This window comes from Protopterus annectens, chromosome 4.part0 (genome assembly GCF_019279795.1).
Source record: "Protopterus annectens isolate FY-2018-M chromosome 4.part0, PAN1.0, whole genome shotgun sequence".
NCBI classification, from domain to species: Eukaryota; Metazoa; Chordata; order Ceratodontiformes; family Protopteridae; genus Protopterus; species Protopterus annectens.
Genome location: NC_056733.1, coordinates 627,006,320 through 627,025,824, shown reverse-complemented (window position 1 = coordinate 627,025,824; position 19,505 = coordinate 627,006,320). Strand labels below are relative to the sequence as shown.

At 37.6% G+C, this 19,505-nt stretch overlaps 1 protein-coding gene across 1 annotated transcript in view; it reads left to right on the top strand.

Annotated features, from left to right (window-relative positions):
* Window positions 1-19,505, top strand: part of CIT (citron rho-interacting serine/threonine kinase) — a 3,433,971-nt gene that overhangs the window by 16,786 nt on the left and 3,397,680 nt on the right. Inside the window, exon 2 of the mRNA XM_044069760.1 lies at window positions 7,162-7,269. Within this exon, the coding sequence (XP_043925695.1) occupies window positions 7,174-7,269 (96 nt within the window). The 5' untranslated portion in view covers window positions 7,162-7,173. The remainder of the gene's footprint in view (window positions 1-7,161; window positions 7,270-19,505) is intronic.

The following is a 19,505-nucleotide window of genomic DNA, read 5'->3' as shown; positions in this document are numbered from 1 at the left end:
AGTACCAGGCAAGCTGGCCAATTCAGGGTGTCTTCAGGTGATGGCCGGAGGTATTCCTTTTGCGTTTAATGCGGGGAGGGAGCACCCAGGATGGATTAATTTTACACATAAGATGCACACTATAAGATGTAAGTTAAAACTTTGGGACAAAAATTCATGGAATTAAAAAGGGGTATGGACTAGGTTGTTGAAGGAGATGGCCTTTAGCTATATTGATCTGTCAAGCATGAATTTTGAAATAGATAATTTTATAGTAATCAAAAGGTTTAGTATAGGACAGGGGGAGGTAATTGAATTACTGTTTTCTGATAATCTTGCAATATGGCTAGAGATAAAGAAAAATGAGACATTTATAAAAATAGCTGAAGGAATAAAAAAGGATAAAAGAAAACGTGGAATGAAGAAGGAAACTGCTTGGTAATGTAGTTATGGAAAGATTATATTACTTTTAGAACATTTAAAAATGGTCTGGTGGATAATATTTAAGGAAAAATATAAAAAAAAATGCATTTTACAGTGGCAATATTGGAGAAAAGCATAGAGAGAGAGAAAAATATGAAAGACCATATAATGATGCATTGGAATATTTAGAACATAATGACAGAGAAAGTACTTTGACAAAGAAAAAGAATTATGAGAAAGGAACCAAGAAAAAAACAATACAAGAATTGTTATATAAGCAAATTTATTTTTACTAGGAAAAAAAGAAGTATCAAGTTACTTAAGCAGCTTAGTAAAGGAAGATTGTAGTGTAATGACAGAAATAAAAATGTAAAAGGAGAAACAGAAAGAACTCGGGAAAACATTATGAATAGTGTAGTACAATATGCCCAAGAAATGTTTTAAAGTAAAAAAGGTAACAGAAAAAGAGAATTGAGTTGGAAAAGGAGATTTCTTTAAATGAGCTAGATAACAGTATTGGGATAAGCAGATATAGATTCAGTCGCAGAGCCAGATGGAATAGGGTATGACATGTATAAAAAAAATTAAGGGATTGACAAAAAAATATCTATTTTTTATAGATTTTGAATGAATGGTTAAATGTAAGTTTCATGTATAAAGAATTTAGTGCCATATTTAAATTCATATGGAAGAAAGAACATAGACAATTAAAAAAACTGGAGCCCGATTTAGCATTGAATAATGATTGTAAGATCTTTATGAATATAGTACAAAAAGAGATTTGAAAATAACATGAAAATATTATGGAAGATGGTATATATAGTATAAAGGGGAAGGGTCAAGAAGTCCAGTTCTTGTAACATATGTAGATTGCATTATAATTGCAAATAATACAATTTAGAGTAATTTGCACAAATCTGTGTCTGTTTAAAGCCATCCCTATTATTTCTAAAGAGAAGGCTTATGTGATGTAGAAAAGATGGGGGGAATATATTTTATAATGAATGAAATTTCTGTGTTGGGAATAAAATTTAGGAATAAAGATGTAAATAGAACTCAATGGGAAAAGCAATAGAATAAATAAAACCTGTCTTTTCTGGAGAACATATAACTTGTCATTCAGAAAAACACATAAGTTCAGTACTGATGGTAAAAATAGCATATTCGCAGTTGGCAACATAAATTAACTTGCGATTTGAAAAATAATTGCATTTGTACAAAATGTTAAAGTGGATAAATGAAAAGGTTGTGATTTGTTTTTGTTTTTTAGTAGTAAAATTGTATAAGTAAGATAAATTTGGAGTATGGTAAAAAGGCGTGTATAAGTGAAGCAATAAGATGTTACCAAGAAAAAAAGTTTTGTGGAAAATACTATCTTTTTCTTTATCAATTTTTAATGTTTCATTATTACATTTTATATCATACTTTTCTATGCAAAGCCATGGAAACATCTAACAGATGAAAAAAAATACACCATTTGCTTCTAGCATTAATCAAAAATTAGAATGTCAAGATTTTTTGTGGAGACTGGTAGTAGAGAAATTGCCAGTAAAAGCAAATATACCATATAAAAATAAAAGGGATAGAATATAATTGAATTGTTAAGCAGAAAAATCTATGGAATACGTGTTTTTGAAATGTAAAGTAGTAAAAAAAAAAGTTATGGGGAAACTATGTAAAAATATTTTTAAAGATATAAAAAGAGGATAAAATAAACATGGACATGATTAAATATGGATATTCCAAGAAGAGAAGTCAATAATTTGCTAAAAGAATAGATGAAAAGTTATTTTATGTTACATGAGCTATATGGAATGAAAGAATAACTGAAATTCTGTTTAATGTTCAATGGATTTTAGCAATACTATTTAGTAAAATCAGATGGTAATTATGGAAAAAGTGGGAGTCTAATGGGGTTGAACCTTTAGTGTGATTGTGAAAGAAAATTCTCAGTATGTGTTTTGAAGATTTGGTGAAGATAGATGAAGGCTGCCAGCCTAGCCAGATAGAATTATCAAAGCATGTTGTGACCCTTTGATCTAAACATGGTGCCAAAATGTCTAAATGAAGACATTCTTTCTATTGTTTTAACCAAGAGTTAAATTGCTAGATTTAAACATGCAAATGTATTCTATTGCTCTGCTTCCTGACCAGGATTACAAGACAGAGTAACAGTTTCTACCCTACAATGATTAGACTTCTGAAATCTAGCACTCGTTCTAGGGGTCTGGGCATATAAGGCAATTTTTTATTTATTTGTGCAATATATACTTGCATATATTCCAACTAAGTGCAATGTTTATTTATTATATCCATAGTCAGTATTTAACTCGCTCAAGTGCAATATTAGACAAATAACTGAGGCATTTCAATCTGTAGTGTGTTTTGTATTATTTAAATAGGGTAGCTAATTTAACTTGGGGGAGGGTATTCTTTTCGTATGAGTGTTGGTAAATGCCTCTGCTCTTTCTTGCATGTATTGGGAGTAGTATTGTATTTTAGTTATGTTTTTATTCCTGTACTTGTATGTGTAGTTTCACTTTACTTTTGTAATTTCAAGAATAAAGCTGATGCATGAAATTTAATGTAGGCTACACGTGTGTAGTTCTGAATGGCAATAAAGTTTTGACTTTGAAGAATGGTCTTTGGAATATGCTGTCTACATAGTTAGCAAACATTGCAAGATCCCAGGACTGGACTGTTTTAGTTTGGCATTTCAGGCCTAGAATTAATGATCATGTGCACACTGACGAAAGTGAATGCAGAATCTACATTCAATTTTGACCATTTAGGAAGATCCCTGATGGTTAGTGTCTCTCTCAAGTCTGTTTTCACATTAAATGTTTGTGCGTAAATTAGACTAACAAAGGACTTGGCTATCAGACAACTGGCTTTCCCTTGTAACATCTAGTCAGGGACATAAGCTTTCCTGTCTTTAGGATTATAGGAAGTTACTAGGCTATTGGCCCTGAGGCAGTTATAAGTCTAGCCAAGAGTTTAGCCCATGTTTATACAAGTAAACACCCAGAGCCCCTGTCCAGCAGGGGCACAGGTGGAATCCCAGGAGTGTATTTTCTGTTTCTCATCCAGTTATCCAGGTTGCCCTTGAAAAGGGATAATGAGGTACTCTGCTTGACGTGGAGAGTGAGTCTATTCCACAGATGGGGGAGTCTCTGGGATATAAATCTGTCCCGCCAGCAGTCCTATTGATGTCACAGACCAGGTTGAGGTTGCATTTGCAGATTACTCTAGTGGAGCTTGACTTGCGGATATGCAGCAGTCCCATCAAGGCAGGAGTCCGAGATTGCTTTGTATGCCAGACAGAGGTCACTTCCGAGAAGTCTGAGACCGAGTAGAGGGACAGGGCTTTTAGCCTGTCTGTGTAAGGTAGATGTTCGAGGCCTTGGATTCTTCTGGTGAGGAACCTCTGTGTTCTCTTCAGCTGCTGCATGTGCTTTGCAAGGTACATGCCAAAGGGGGCGTTGTACTCAATAATGGGTCATGTAAGGGAAGAATTAGAGGGATGTTATGACCTCCTTGTTCCTGGATGAGATACCCTTACTTATGAGGTGGGCCATGTAGAAACGTTTCTGTACAATGGAAGCAACATGGTGGTCAAAAGTCAGATTGCTGTCAGCTTGGGTGCCCAAATCCCTCACAACTGATTGCATGCTTAGGATGTTGTTACTAATGCTTCTACTTTTCAGAATTTTATGTCGTACAGCATTCTTTGATTGCCATCGATGTAGACTTGCCTATTTACCCAGTTGTCTGTTGTACGCAAGTGCCCATTTCCATGCTATCATTATCAAAAGGGAAATGGGTATGTTCTGATTGGTACTGCTCATGGTTACTGCCTACAGAACAAACACCAAGTACGCGCAGCTAAATATTTAGTTAACGCAGTTGCACAGCTTTATGTATTCATTATACATTACATTAATTTTATCTGAGTGTCTGCTGTTGATGCTGTTTTTATTTATTATATGTGAAACTAAGTGAAAAAACTTCTGTACCCCTGATCTCATGTCACTGTGCTATGCATGATGACATTGGAGCATTTAGTTATTCAACAACTGCCTGGGGATGCTCCTGATTTCAAGGGACTTTTGAAAACAAAGGCATTTCGCACAGAATCTTCAGATTTTTGCTAACATAATTGCCAGTCTGTGATGGAAACCATTCTACAAGCTGTTAAAATGGTAAGTATTTCTGTTGCACATGATCTTTAAGACATTAGGAAGAGGTGTGATAAACCCAGCTAGTGAGGGCTATTATGAATGAAGTTTCTTTGGAGATTGTAGCAGTCTTGGGTGTTAATAGCTGGTCCCCTCTATTCCTTCTCAGATTCGTTAAGGCCTTGAGGCTAGTTTATTTTGCTCTTCATGTCTTGTGGTGGACTGCTTGAGCAGGAAGTTTTGAAAGCTTGTGCTTATCTTTATGCTACTGAAAGAAGATGTCTGAGGTACAGTTGGGCCTCCCTGTGGAAAATGGGTATGGTGCTGAAGGGTACAAATTGTTTTGTGAGGCAGAAGGTAGAAATCATTTAAGATTTTTATTTTTCTTATAAGGTTGCAATTGGCTTTCATTTTGAACATTTGGTAAGGAAGCATTCCGCTTACTTATGCCATTTAATGCCCTGTTGTTGGGAGTATTTTCCTGAGGTGCTCAATCTGGCATGCCTATTTCAAGAGTCCTCGTAGCTCTCTTGAAGGCACTGTGTAGGTGCTATTGTTCTCCATTTTGATGCATATTGCGAAGCGTTTAACATTTGCTTTTCTTTAAATTAAATTCAAACAAAACAAAAAGGAATATATAGCAAGCAGCCAAACGTCGGTCCGTAGCACAAAAGATCCACAGAATAAAAACCAGACTGACCAACACAGCTAAAAACATAAATATTTAATAGTGTCCAATAGAAGAGATAGTGACATCAGTGCTTTCACAGTCTAGGTGCTTCAGATCTACTACATCAAAGGTATACTACAAATTTAAATAGGGACCAATGGGAAGACGGAGTAAATTAAAATCAATGAAACAATAGGCTTTTGAAGGAACGAGTTTTACATTTGAATGATATCAGGAATTGTAATATATCCAATGTTCTGTATAAACATATATTATGTAATGTAGGACATTCATTTATGTTCATGGTATTACAAATTATTGAAGAAAAGCAGAGAGGTGGGGGATGTAGTAAATCAGAGGGGAGTGGCAGAAATAAAATGGATAGCCACTTTGCAGGCTGATAAAGCTCTGGGGTTGAATGCAAGTGTTCCCTTAGGACCTGCTTTGAAAGGAAGGAAATTGTTTAATTGATTTTAATTGACTCTGTCTTCCCATTGGTCTTTATTTAAATTTGTAGCGTATCTTTGTTGTAATAGATCTGAAGAAGCACCTAGAGTGTGAAAATGCTAATCCTGTCATTTTAACACTTTTTACTGGATACTATTAAATATCTGTGCGTTTAGCTGTGCTGGTCAGCGTGGGTTTTATTCTATGCTTCTCTAGAAATTTAATCAGGACTACATGCATTTAAAGGCTTTGTTGAATCAAACAAGATCATACTTTAAGGAACTTCCAACTTGCAGTCTTTGAACTTTTTTTATAATGCGTGCTTGCCTATTTCTATCCATACTAATTTTTATAACTTGAAAAAAATTTTGCACCATTCATGGTAAACCGTGGGCTTTAATACTTAGTGGTAATTTTCCTTTAAAGTGTGAACATTGAAGTGCTCTAACCAGATCATCACATTCAGTTGAGGGAGGGGAGATTTCCTGTTGTTGACTAGGCCCAGTGCAAATTGCTTTCCCATGTGTGTTGTCTCAGTGTTTCCTTTTTCTTCCATTTTGTTTTTTATAAGGCATTTGGCAACTTTTGCATTCTTTGTAATGGTGTCGATGCAGTGCCTGGTCTCTCAGCCTTCTGTTAAAGATGGTAGTTTCCGTATGTTCCTTCCTCCTTCCCATAGCTGGACTCTGCAGAACCAGTGGCAGCATTCTTTCTCTGTTCCCGAACAGCATGAAGAGTTGTATCCATCCTATCCTTCCCTAGACTCGCAGTGAGCTGCAGCATGTTAAATAAAACACACTGACAACTGGAAGTATTTATTTAGTTTATTGTATTTCACTTTTGTTTACTTGGTTTAGACAAAAAGGAGGCCCGGAGAGAAAAGCTCCATCATATTACAAACATTTTTAAAACAGACCATGGATAAATATACATTACCAATTGCACATTTACTAATTGGATTACTTTTATATGAAAGTAGTGGCAACTATCATAGTATAAAAGACACTTGGTCATTGGAAGATGTTGAACATTGACCATTTGAAGAGGTGTATTAGTAGGTTTGTTTGATATGTCATAAATCAAGTGATTAATGCTAAGAGATTCAAATAAATGGAGGTGAGGGAAGGAAATGGGTAGTTGAAAATTTTAATATTGTAGTTGGGTGGGGTGTAAAGCAAGTTCAGAGAAATCTATATGGCTAACATAAAATTTCTATATTAGAAGTATAGAGGTGAGGGGATGAGAATTGACAAAATGTATATAGCTGTGGGGTATGCTAATGAAACTCTTCAGGTATTGGTGAAGACTGGTTGTGGGGTATACTATTCTGAATGAAGAGAAATTGTTTAATATGGCAAGCTGAAGATAACCGTGAATAAGACATTCTTGTGTGTTTAATGTTTCAATCATAATTTATTTTGTGCATTTAATTTTAATATTTAATACTGCAATTTTGTTGTACAGGTGACATCCACTATGTTGAAATTTAAATATGGTGTCCGGAGTCCCAATAGCCCGGGATCTATGGAACCGATTGCAAGCCGTTGTTCCCACCTTAATCTCCTTTTCCAGGTAAATGTTTCATAACATGTCAAATAACATTTGAGACCAGTTTGCACTGCTCCCTGCTTAAATTGGTTATAATGCTAGGGCTGTGCCTTGTGCATCTTTAACTATTCTCATCAAATTGGTTCATTGTAACAGACGTCCATTGATCAAAGGTTGAGTCTTCATAGCTGGGTGTATTGGAAGTGGTAAAGATAGTTGTTAGGTTATTTGGATTCAGGGAGTGCTATTGAGCAGGAAGTGCTTGGAAAGAGAGGTAAGACTAATGTGCTGTCAGTAGCCATGAAAGAAATCAAAACATGTCAAGCCCAAGTAAGCTGGGAAGAAAATGCAGACCCAAAGAAGATGGAGCAAGTGTGACCTATGATGGAGAGTAAACTTGGGGTTGAGAAAGTGTGGTTAGCTGGCAGATTAGGGTTGTTGGAACAGGAGGCACTTGGGAGTGAGTCTAGGTGGCATACGAAGGAAGCAAGAATGTGTCTGAGTGGAGGGCTAGCAAAGGTTGTCTAGATGGAGCATAGCATAGGAGAGACATTATAATTTCAGGAAAGATGTGCTACTAGTCACTAGAAATGGAGCAGGAACTTGCAAGAGTAAAAGCTTTGTGATTGTAAAGAGTCATTTGAGTGGCCAGGTACTTGCGTTGGTACCCAGGAGTGGTTAAGAGGAGATACTTACATGCCACAATATGTGGAAGTGAAGATTACCTGTTAGGAGATGGTCAAGCCATGGGGGGGATGCAGGTAAGTGAAAGGAACTTGTGTTGCACAGTAGTATTTTCATACATGCTGTTTATGTAAGTGGCAACATGACTGGGTAGGAATGATGGAGTTCAGTTAGTGACTTTAGGTGCAGAAAGAGCAAGGTGTATACTTCAGTGGAAGACTGCGGGAGACATGACCTAGGCTAAACCTCTGTACCAGACATAGCTTGAAACTCGTCCTAGAGGAGGCAGCTCTAATGATCTGTATTAGAAGGGTACATCGGTGTGACAGTAGCTTTAAATTGGGAGCAAGGGTGGAAGAAGAACATACTTCATCAGGACTCTAACTGAAGAAGCTGGCCCTTATGGGAGAATAGTAGTTGAAAGAACTAGAAAGAAAGCGGGGATAAGAGAACTGTGTTTTATAGTGTTCTGAGTACTTGGATAAAGATGGGAAATTTGAAATACTGCCTGGAGTACAGGAGGTAAACAATACAAGAATAACGGACTTTGGCTTCTGAAGAGGGCTAGAGAGTAATGGAAAGGGTGAAAGGAATTAAGGGGTGGTTGTCAACATATGTTGGGGAATGGTCAGAGAGTGAAGTATGAGAGGTTACAGAGGAAAAAAGAATAGTGAAGTATTAAACTATGATACAGATGGAAGAAAGAAACGACGTACCAAGCTTCTGCTAAAATGAATTTCAGCTCCAGTATGTTGCACGCCACACTGAGGGATTTTTTCTCTTTATAGCATAGCAGTTCTTGGCCAAGGCAGTCTCTAAATCAAGCAAGCAAGCAAGCAGTCAGTCAAATTAGGATCAAGCTGGCAACTTGAATCCTGATGGATCAATCAGTAAATTAAGGCACTGGTTACTGGAAACTCAAGCCCTGATAGCAAGCAAGGAAAAGAGGAAGGTCAGTCAACAAAGCATTTACCATGAGTTTTATAGGCAAGTCATAAATGACACACAATGATAGTTTGAGCCATTTTCCCATGCTTGCATAGTGGAATGACTGGGTTAAGACCCTAGGCATTACCAGCAACATGTTTATTACAAATCATCTAAATGAAAACGAATATTGAATACAACATGTTTATTACAAATCATCTAAATGAAAGAATATTATAAGGCTTTTTTTCTGGTAAACAAGGTACCCTTAGCATTTTTTTGTCTGGTTTGCATGTCACTAGAAGACAATTTGATAAAGAGAAATGGCTTGGAGAAAGTGTTTACTGAAACCTTTCATGTTTTCTCAGCTGGAAGAGCTACAAAGATAGACAAAATCAACTTACTAATAGCACAGGCTGTACCATGCATCTTAGCATTACTAATTTTTATTTTTGGTTAACTTTAGCCTGTCTGTGTGGCTATCAACTTAGAACATGTGTTCTTATTAGGAAGCAAAAACTTCCATATTTGAACATGTACATAGCTGTATCTGTTAAGTTAATAGTTTTTTTGTGGGGGGTTGAGGGTTGTTTGTTCTGCTCGAGGGCTTTTAAAAGAAAAAAAAAATGTTGCGCAATATGTGGCATAGGCTCAAATTATGAAAGACCAACCTGCTGAACAGTATATGCATGTAACATAAAAGTTGGAATGAGACATTTAACAGAAAAGCAGTTATACATAAAAGATGGTAATAATTATATAAGAAAATGATGCTTTCTGTAATGTAAATGAAAATGAGCAACTGCAGAATGCTAAACAGAAAATAAGGGTTTACCTCAATTAAAATGCACAAGTTTAGAAAGACTGCTGTGAAGCAACTGTTTTTTTATGATAATTCTAGAGCACAAAAAATTTTAGCACAATGGTTCAGGCAGCAGAAATTGGAAAGGGCTGTCACCAAGCTTAGGGAGCCTATAGCAAAGAAGATAACGAGATCCTGTAGAAGTATTAGAAATATTTTGAAAATGTTATGAAAGTTTGTATAAAGCAGAGAAATATGGGAATCAAGAATAGGTACAAATGGAAGTGTTTATGGCACAATTAAATATGCTAAGGTTAGAGGTAGAAGAGGCTCAATTACTAACGGTTAGGATAGGAAGAGATGAGATAAAATGGCTATGTATAACCAATCTACAGAAAATTCTCCATGAATAGATGGCATTGCTGTGTAGGTTTGTAAGCTAGGAGCGAAAAAACTGATAAAGATCTGGAAGGTGTTGTTTAACAGTATTTAAGAGAAGTACCAGCATCCAGGAAGAAGACTGTTGTAATGGTAATTTATTTTACATTTTGTTGACTGGGATTGTCTGAGCTGAAGAGCCCTTTTTCACCGGAGGCCCGGGGAGAAACGCTCCAACATATACAATTTTCATTATAACTTGGCATTAAACAGCAATGTTACAGGATTATTACAAGGCATTAAGTAGCAATACAATGTTATACAGTGTCAATAATCGGGAGTATAGCATAACTATTTCAAGATGTATAAAAAGAAATATGTCCTTAAGATGAGTATAGTTTTTGGGGTAAGTGGTTAACAAAAGCCCAGTTTTATCATAATGTAGTTGCATGAAGGCAAGACAATTACAACAGAATGTTTCTCTGAGGCAATTTGCTTAACAGATTTTAGAAGAGAGTAGAAAGAGTAGTCAAGGAAGATTAGAGAGCGCTAGTGAGAAGAGTGAGTTAAGGGCAGCAAGTAGATTAAGGTATGATAAGTAGGGGATGTTAAGGAGGGAGAGTGCAGTGGCACGAACAGTGACTTTTAAAGTGCTCTTTGGTGGCTGTCTTAAAATGCTTAGGATGCGTAAGGGTCCTGATTTCTAGTGGGAGCCTATTCCAGGCAGTAGTGGGGTGATGGCTGTACATGTTTCGTCCAGATTTGGGTTTGTAGATTTGTAGTAGGTTAGAGCTTCGAGAGGTCTGGAGGGATAATAATGAGATATGAGAGGGGATAGTGCTGGGTAGCAGGATGGCTGGTATAGAATAGAATGGATGATCTGGAACTGAGAGAGAAGCTGGTGGGGTAACTCAAGCCAGTTTAGGTGTTTTAGAGAGAGACAGGGATAGGATTTGTAGGTTTGTTGGGCAGCAAATCTAGCTACCTTTTTGTAGGTAGATTCAAGTTTGGTCAGGAGTGCTGAGTTAAGATTTGTGAGAATTTGAGAATTGTACATTAGACTGGGTAGAAGCTAGGTAAGAGAGAGTGATCTTGGCTTCAGAGGTAAGGAATTTCTTGTTACGGTAAAGGAGCCCTAGTTTTGAATGTGTCCTTTTGATACAGTTATTAACATGCAAATCAAATTTAAGTTGATCATCGATGGTTATGCCCAAGAGCTTAGTACTGGATTCTACCTGAATGGGAGTGTTTCTAAGGGACTGTATGGAGAAGGAGGGTTTAATATTGTTGAACTTTTTAGGTAGGAAGAGTAACCGCTTTGTTTTTTATGGTTAAGGATGAGCTGGTTGTTTGGAGAGCCATGTTTCAACTAAGTTAAACTAAAGGGGGTGAAGATCATCTGATCGGGCTTCATACAGGCCCATTTCCAAACTAAACCATGATTATAATGTGTTCATGTCTATAATGGCTAAAAGAATGACAAAAGGAATCCCATAATTGATAGATATGGATCATTGTGGTTTTGTGAAGGGGAGGCAAACATTTGACAACATTAACAGAACATTGATGATCAATTGGGAAGCAGAATGTAAGAAAATACCTTTGCTGTTGGGTCTTGATGCAGAGAAAGCGTTTGACAGAGTAAGCTGGGACTTTATGAGCAGGGCAATGGAAGCATTTGCATTTCTTGAATGAAATATAAGGTTAATTAGTTGGATATATGAGGGATTGGAGGTAAAAATTGAAGTGGGTGGGGCCCTCTCTAATTTCTGCTTGAGTAGAGAAACCAGAAGGGGTGTCCTCTTTCTCTTTGTTATTTTGCATTATATTTAGAACCACTGGCAAACAAAATAAGGGACTTAGAAATTCAAGGATAACATTGGTATGCTAGTCAAGAAAAGCTGGCTCTATTTGCAGATGGTATTGTTTTATACCTGACAAAACCAGAAAGAGACATTACAGTGTTGTGGAACATTTTGAGGCAATTTCATATATTTTCTGCATGCCAAATCAATGAAGCTAAAACAAAGACAATAGCCGTAAATTATGTACCCACACAAGAATTTGTACAATAATATCCATATTTATGGGGACATGATAAAATGAAGTATTTAGGAGTATGGATTAGAAATGTATTCTGTTGTAGCAGCTAAGGGTATGTCGGAAGAGACTAAACAGAAGATAATACAAAATTTGAGAAATTGGAAGCTTTGTTATATGGATATGGCTACTAAGATACAAGCGATTAAAATGTTTTAGTCCCTTTAGCCTTATGCAAAGTAAGACATATTTTTATCAACCAGAGGAGAAGCTGTGGATAGCAATAAAAAAAAAAAAAAGTTGAAGGATTTTATGTGGGAAGGGAAAACGGCAAGGGTCAATTAGGATAGGCTGATTTTTTTCCAATAGAACAAGGTGGACTTGTACATAACACAAGCAGAAAACTATAATGATGAGGGTAATACAGGGGGGGATGCTCAAGAAATAAGGAGAGATTGGGATTTAAAAATCTACTGCTAATCATTAGCGGACCGGAGTTCCGCTGTGGCGACCCCTAACCCCGACACAACAACTCTTAAGGAGAACAAGAAAAAGCCATACAGAGTATTATATTCATAAAACAGCAGGGAGTATTTTAAGATCTAAACCAGCACGAGAATGGAGAAAAGAGATTTTATTCATTTTATTTACATTTGTTTACTGGGAAAGTCCGACTGCAGCGGAGGCCCAGGGAGAAAAGCTCCAGATACATTTTAGACAGTTCTACAGAGGTCAAAGAAGTACAAATTCCATAATACACAGTACACAGAGTTTCACAGGTCAAAAAAGTATGAATCATCCGGTTATATAGCATAGATATATATTAATAGTTGACAAAAGATGACGTACAGCAAAAATACAATGAGAAACATTTTGCAGATATTTTCACATATTGGAACACAATGAGGAACGGTAGTAGATAGTTTGATATGTAGGTAGTGCCAGCATAATACTTCACATAGAAGCATTGAATGTTATTTGACAAGTATAGCATTTTTATTATATATCCAGGTAGGTGGTGCAGTTTATAGTAAACATATTTGGTGGACTATTTGCTGTATGGAAATTGGATTGAGATTAGGTTTAGATGGAGGATGAGTAGCTGAACAATGTTTATCCTGGGGAGTCACAGGAGCATAACCAGGAATCCATATAGTATGCTTTGAGAAGTTTTTTGAATTGGGCAGTGGAGCACATGGAGGTTAGGTGGTAAGGTAAGGAGTTCCAAGCTTTAGCTGTGGAATAGCTAAAGAGAGATTTTCCTGCATCATTGTTATGTTTGACTTCTAGGCGGTTTTGGGTGCTGGATCTTAAGGTTCTAGTGGTGGAATTAAGGTATAATTAAATTTTGTAGAGCTGGAGTTTTAGTTGGTTGGTAGTATATTTTATGTGCAAATGACAATTGGCTGAGTTTCAGTAGCTGACTTGACTCAAGCCACCCCAGTTGCTTGAGAGCTGCACAGTGATGAGTCTTACATGGGGTTTCAATAGCAAATCTAGCAATCTTGTTACAGCAGGTGTCTAGCTTGTGTATGTCGGTTTTGCAGCGGTTAGAAAGTATTGGAGATGTGTAGAGGAGGGTAGACAGCAGATGTGTTCTGACTATGGTGGCTTTAGTTTTAGTAAGAACATTTCTATTGTGATAAAGGAGGCCGAGCTTTTTATGAACCTTTTTGATAGTTTGGGCTATATTAATGACCTGTTTAAGGTTTAAATCTATTTCTACCCCTAAGGATTTAGTGTGGGAGGTAGGGCTGATTGTTATTTTGTTTCTGGATATGATGGTGAAGGTGTCATATGGGGGATGGGATCTACCCGTGTTGAAAAGGAGAAGTTTTGTTTTATTTGGATTCAGGACTAGCTGAGAGTTAGTGAATCACGTCCCTGCTTGAGAGAAGGACTGTTGAGTCAGGGAGTGTAGGTTATCTAATGTTTGTGCTGCACAAATCCGGGTGGTATCATTGGCGTATTGTAATACTGAGGCATTGTGTGGAGGATGAGCTGGTTGGTAAATAGAGAGAAGCATAGTGGGCCAAGTGCCAAGTATGGAGCCCTGAGGGACACCTATGGTAACAGGACACCTATGGTAACAGGCAGAGGAGAGGATAGTTGGTTGTGCCATTTCACTGCTTGTTGACTACCTGATATGTAGCTTTTAAACCATGTTAGAGTGTGTGCTGATATTTAGGGTGGCTAGTGTGTTGAGATGATGGTTGACCATGTGGAAGGCTTTAGACCGGTCTAGAAAAATGGCTGAAACTAGTTGTCCTTTGTTTCTGTGGTAGTTAACTATATTGGAGAAGGACATTAGTGCTGTTGTGGTGCTGTGGAAGGGCCTAAAACCGTGTTGGTTTTTAGATAGCAGGTTTTTAGGAGGAAGTAGAAGTTGGGTGTTAACTCGTTCCAGAATCTGACTAATAGCTATAGGTCATTACTTATTTAGTTCTAATGAATTCCCTTCCTTTTGTAATGGTATAATGTGAGAGATTTTCCATATGTTAGGAACTTTACACTCTGTTATAGATGTGTTTAATTAGAATGGCTATGGGATAAGCTATGGCATCTGCAGCTAGCTGTAGGAACACTGCTGGTAGATTGTCTGTGGCCAGGGTGGTTGGTTTATGCTTTTGGAGGAGTTTTTTAAAATGGATTTGGTTGAGGTTGGATGTAGGGTAAAGTTGGTGCTATTATCATGTGGGTTAGTTTTATTTTGTTTGGGTGGCAGGTCAGGGTTATTATTCATACTTTGGGTATTTGCAAGGGCTTGTACTGATTCAGTGAAAAATTTATTGAATTGTGTGGGAATGTTCTCAGTTATTTACTGTTTTAGGTGTAGGGGGTTGTAGTCTTTCCTGGTTTTAGTACAGTTTATAGTGGCCCAAAGTTTTTGTGGGTTGTAGAGATGTTTTTCTCTGAGATTTTGGTAGTAGTTGATTTTTGTCAAATTTAATGCATTTTTTGGCTTTGTTATGAAGCTCTGAGTGGGTTTGTTTTGTTGACTGGGATTTGTTTTTGTGGTAGTTTGTCCTTGCTTTGTCCCTGTCTTTGAAGATAGTTTTAGTTTCCTTGTTTAGCCAGGGGTCATAGTTGGTCTTTGTTCTAATGTGTCTAGCGGGTGCGTGATGGTCTAATATTTGTAGGGAGGTTGAGTTGTAGTTGACGGCCTCATCTAGTGACAGTGATATTAGTGGTTTCCAGTTGCATCTTTTTAATGAATTTCTAAACTCTTCTGGTTTGAAGTTTGTTTTGTTCCTGACTATTCTTAAGGTTGTCTGGTTAATATGGTGAGTGAAGATTCTGCCAATAGGAATGATTGTGGTTAGGGATACAGATAATGGGCAAGAAGGGGCTGGAATTTATTGGAGAAAACTGGCAAAGGAACCAAGGCATTGGGAGCAAATAACTAGAAAGGGAAAGGTAATAGAATGGGAAGAGGCCAATAATTTATTTGGACTGCAGGTTAGAGATTGCCTTCTCTATCAAGGATTAATATCAGAGTATAGGAAAGAGAAAAAAATATGGAGGTCCTAAATGAAAGACCAGCACTGGTAGAGCTTTTAATAGAATCTAGAACTGAAGCTGCCATTTAAAAAAGGAATAATTTAGTAGAGCATATAAAATATTGCATGATAATTATAAGAATCAATCAGAGGAGCTTAGAAAGGATTGGGAAGAGAGACTGGATAAGCAGCTCACAAAGAGACAGGGGGGGGGTATATGTATATTTCCCAAATATGTAATAAAGTCTGAAAGATTTAGGATCTTTGCCTGGAAGTGTTTACATAGGTATTTTTATACTCCAAGTAAACTCCAAAGAATTTTTCCTCAGGTGGATAGCGAATGTTGGAGATGTGATGGGCAAGAAAGAGGTGGCTGGTAACATTTTTTTTTTTTTGGAGTATGATGAGCTGTCAGACTTCATGGATTCCCTGCAAACTGCTCCATTGGAGATGCCAGGTGAGTGGATTGGATTGACTGGGGAGATGGTGTTTTTGAGCTATGATACAGAATTGCCTAGACACAGTAAAGCCTTGCTGAGTCTAATTATGGTAGTTGCCAGAAAACCAGTTACTAGAAAATGGAAATCCAAAGTCTACACCAACTTTACTAGGAGTGAATATAGTAAGAGATAAAACAACTGGAAATTGGATCTGTAGAAAAGTGACAGAACAAACTACATAAAATGGGAATTGTGGGAACAATATATGCAGAGAAGGAACAAGGTTTAAGAGGTAAGATTTGAATGAGTCATATGATGCTTAACTGACAGTGACTGGATAGATAAGTGATGTACAGTGTTTGCAATTACAGTTGATTCAATGGTATCTGATGTATAATGTTTGCAGCTAAAGTAGTGTCAGTGTTTGTTTTTCATTTGCATAAATGTAAGATTACTTGCATCATATGTGATTTAATAAAGATGTTTATTGGAAAGAAAATTATAGTTTGAGCCAGTACTTGGTGTAATCTTGTGACAGACAACTTGACATCAACTAACATAGCATTTGATTTGCTGACTTGTCTGGAACATCAAAACAAAACCTTTATATTTTTGCCTTTCATTGCCTGTTTAACTTGCTTGTTTTCACAGTACATTCTTTCTTAAACAGAGACACAACACTACTATTTTTTATAACACATTCACTTGATATACAGACTAGATTAAAAGCTCACAGATTTTCATCTTTGCAAGAAATATTTGTCTTTTGCATTTTAGTTATAAAATATAGGACTCTGATTAATCAGTGCAGGATTATTAAAACATACAAACAAACAAAACCAGAATGGCAGAACCGAAGGACAAAATTGGTAAGCAACAAATACAGCAGCAACAAAACTCAAAGCATCCACCATGGCAGAGTATAGGTAAAATAATTTTTAATAACCAGGATAATCAGTTTCAAGTAATCCAACTCTTTCAAATCCAAGCAATACAACACACACCCTCTAGAGGGACCAATCAATTCAGTTTCCAGGGTCTAAGCCCTCTAAGAACAAGCTTCAGTGGTTAAACACTATTAAGCCCAGACACTCTATCTGCCTGCAGATCTGCAATCCAGTTTACTTCAACCTGTTCTGTTTGGAGGGAAATCACCCCCTGTCCTGGTTAGAGCACATAACTGCAGGACCATAAATTTAAAAGTATGTCCCAAATTCTTCTTAACATGCTGTGCCAGTGCATTGTGCTCACCACCAGTCCTATCTCTGCAATGTTGTAGGACCCTCTACTTCAACATTCTATTGGTTTTGCCAACATAAAATGAATCACAATCCTGGCACTTCACTAAATAAACCAGGTTCCTGGTAGTACAGTTGGCAAAACCTTTCAGACAATACACACGTCCAGTAACAGGATGTTGAGATTTATTAGACCCGTCTATAAAGACACAGCCTTTACAATGTCCATACGGAAATGTTCCTATTCATTGTATTCCCAAACCATACTGCCCCAGGTGGCCTAATGGTTAAGGTGTTTGCCTTACAAACACAAGGGGCAAGGTTTGAGTCTCGCAAGGGATAATTGGCTAGGTTTAAAATGGCTTGCAAGGGTAGTTAGCTTAGTACTAACCTATGAACCATAGAGTCTTTACAGAGCAGTCTCTTTAGATTAGGTGCATTCCTGAACCCAAAGACAGGAGCCGAACCTACAACCTCCTTAATGCAATCATCCGACCTGTAGAATCTTCTAATTCTCATGTATAATTATCTTAATGTTGTTCACATCACTATTGTAACCAATAGTCAAGCTTGGGTTCCCTCTATTATTCACAATGCCCATATGCCCGCTAGTCAGAGAGGCTAATTCAGGAGTAGGACTTCCAGCTCCACCACCTAACCAAGGTCTTGAAGAGGTCTGCCTCCACACATGACGTTCCCTGTTTGTCATCCTTATGGCTCCCTGTGAGTAACATCTTTCTTCAAAGCATGACAGCGAAAACTCAGTCGGTCTATCATACACATCATCTTGGGTGCACAGTCTGGAGGCACACATAATTGGCCCTTTCATAACGTTGTTAAAAACATGTTGGGAGTGCATACTTCCCCTCTCCAAGTAGGTGTTCTTCCAGCAATCTTTTCTATAAATCCTGGTCTGCAGAAACCCTTGTACATCCATAAATAACTCCACATCAAGGAAGGCTATTGAGGTGGTGGAATAGTTAAAAGAAAAGTTCAAATAACTAGTTTTCTGTTGTAAATAAGCCACAAAATCTGCCAACTGTTCTTCTGACCCCTTCCAAACAATAGAGGTCCTCAGCAAACCTCTTGTAGAAATAGATGAAATTTCTCCAGGTATTATGGGGACCAAGGACACAGCACTCCTCCCACTGTGCCAACACCCAAGTTGGCGTAAGTGGTGGCGCATGCTGTCCCCATGGCTACACGCCATTTCTGCAAATAATACTTCATACCAAACATGAACACATTGTTAAGCAGAATAAGCTCAAGAAAACTGCATGCCTGTGCAGTCTCCTCAGGACCACATACATTCTTCCCAGTCAAAAAGTCACTAACTGCTTTAATCCCCACATTGTTTGGTATAACCGTAAATCAACTATTAACATAAAGCGTAACCAAGATGGAATGTCCAAATGGCTGCTGATCAGACAACGGATCCTGTTTTACCCATGATCAAAGACCGAAGGTGCATAGAAATAGAATGGATCCACCATTGAGGCTGATAGTCTCTGGCAGAGGCTGGGTGACTGAGTGTATTTCAGTATGGGTTGAGAGGTATCTAACACCTGCATTGGAGTTTGCACCAGTGGTATTAAAGGACAACCCCATTTTCTGACTTGTACTCAAAAATGTCTGATCAACAGCCACTTGGCCATTTGATCTTGGTTAAGCTTGATGTTAATAGTTTATTTACTGTTATGCCCAACAATGTGGGGATTAAAGCAGTTAGTGACTTTTTGACCAGGAAAAATGCATGTGGTCCTGATGAGACTACACAGGTCTGCAGTTTTCTTGAACTTATTCTGCAAAACAGTGTGTTCATGTTTGGTATGAAGTATTAATGCAGAAATGGTGTGTAGCCATGCGGGCAACATGCGCCAACACTTGCGCCAACTTGGTACTGGTGCAGAGGGAGAATGCTGTGTCCTTGGTCCCCATAATACCTGGAGAAATGTAATCTATTTCTACAAGAGGTTTGTTGATGACCTCTTTATTGTTTGGAAAGAGTCAGAACAGCTGGCGGATTTTGTGGCTTATTTACAGCAGAACACTAGTTATTTGACCTTTTCTTTCAACTATTCCACCACCTCAATAGCCTTCCTTGATGTGGAGTTATTTATGGATGCACGAGGGTTTCTGCAGACCCAGGACTTAAAGAAAAGATTGCTGGAAGAACACCTACTTGGAGAGGGGTGGGGGGGGGGGGGAGTATGCACTCCCAACATGTTTTTAACAAAGTAATGAAAAGGCA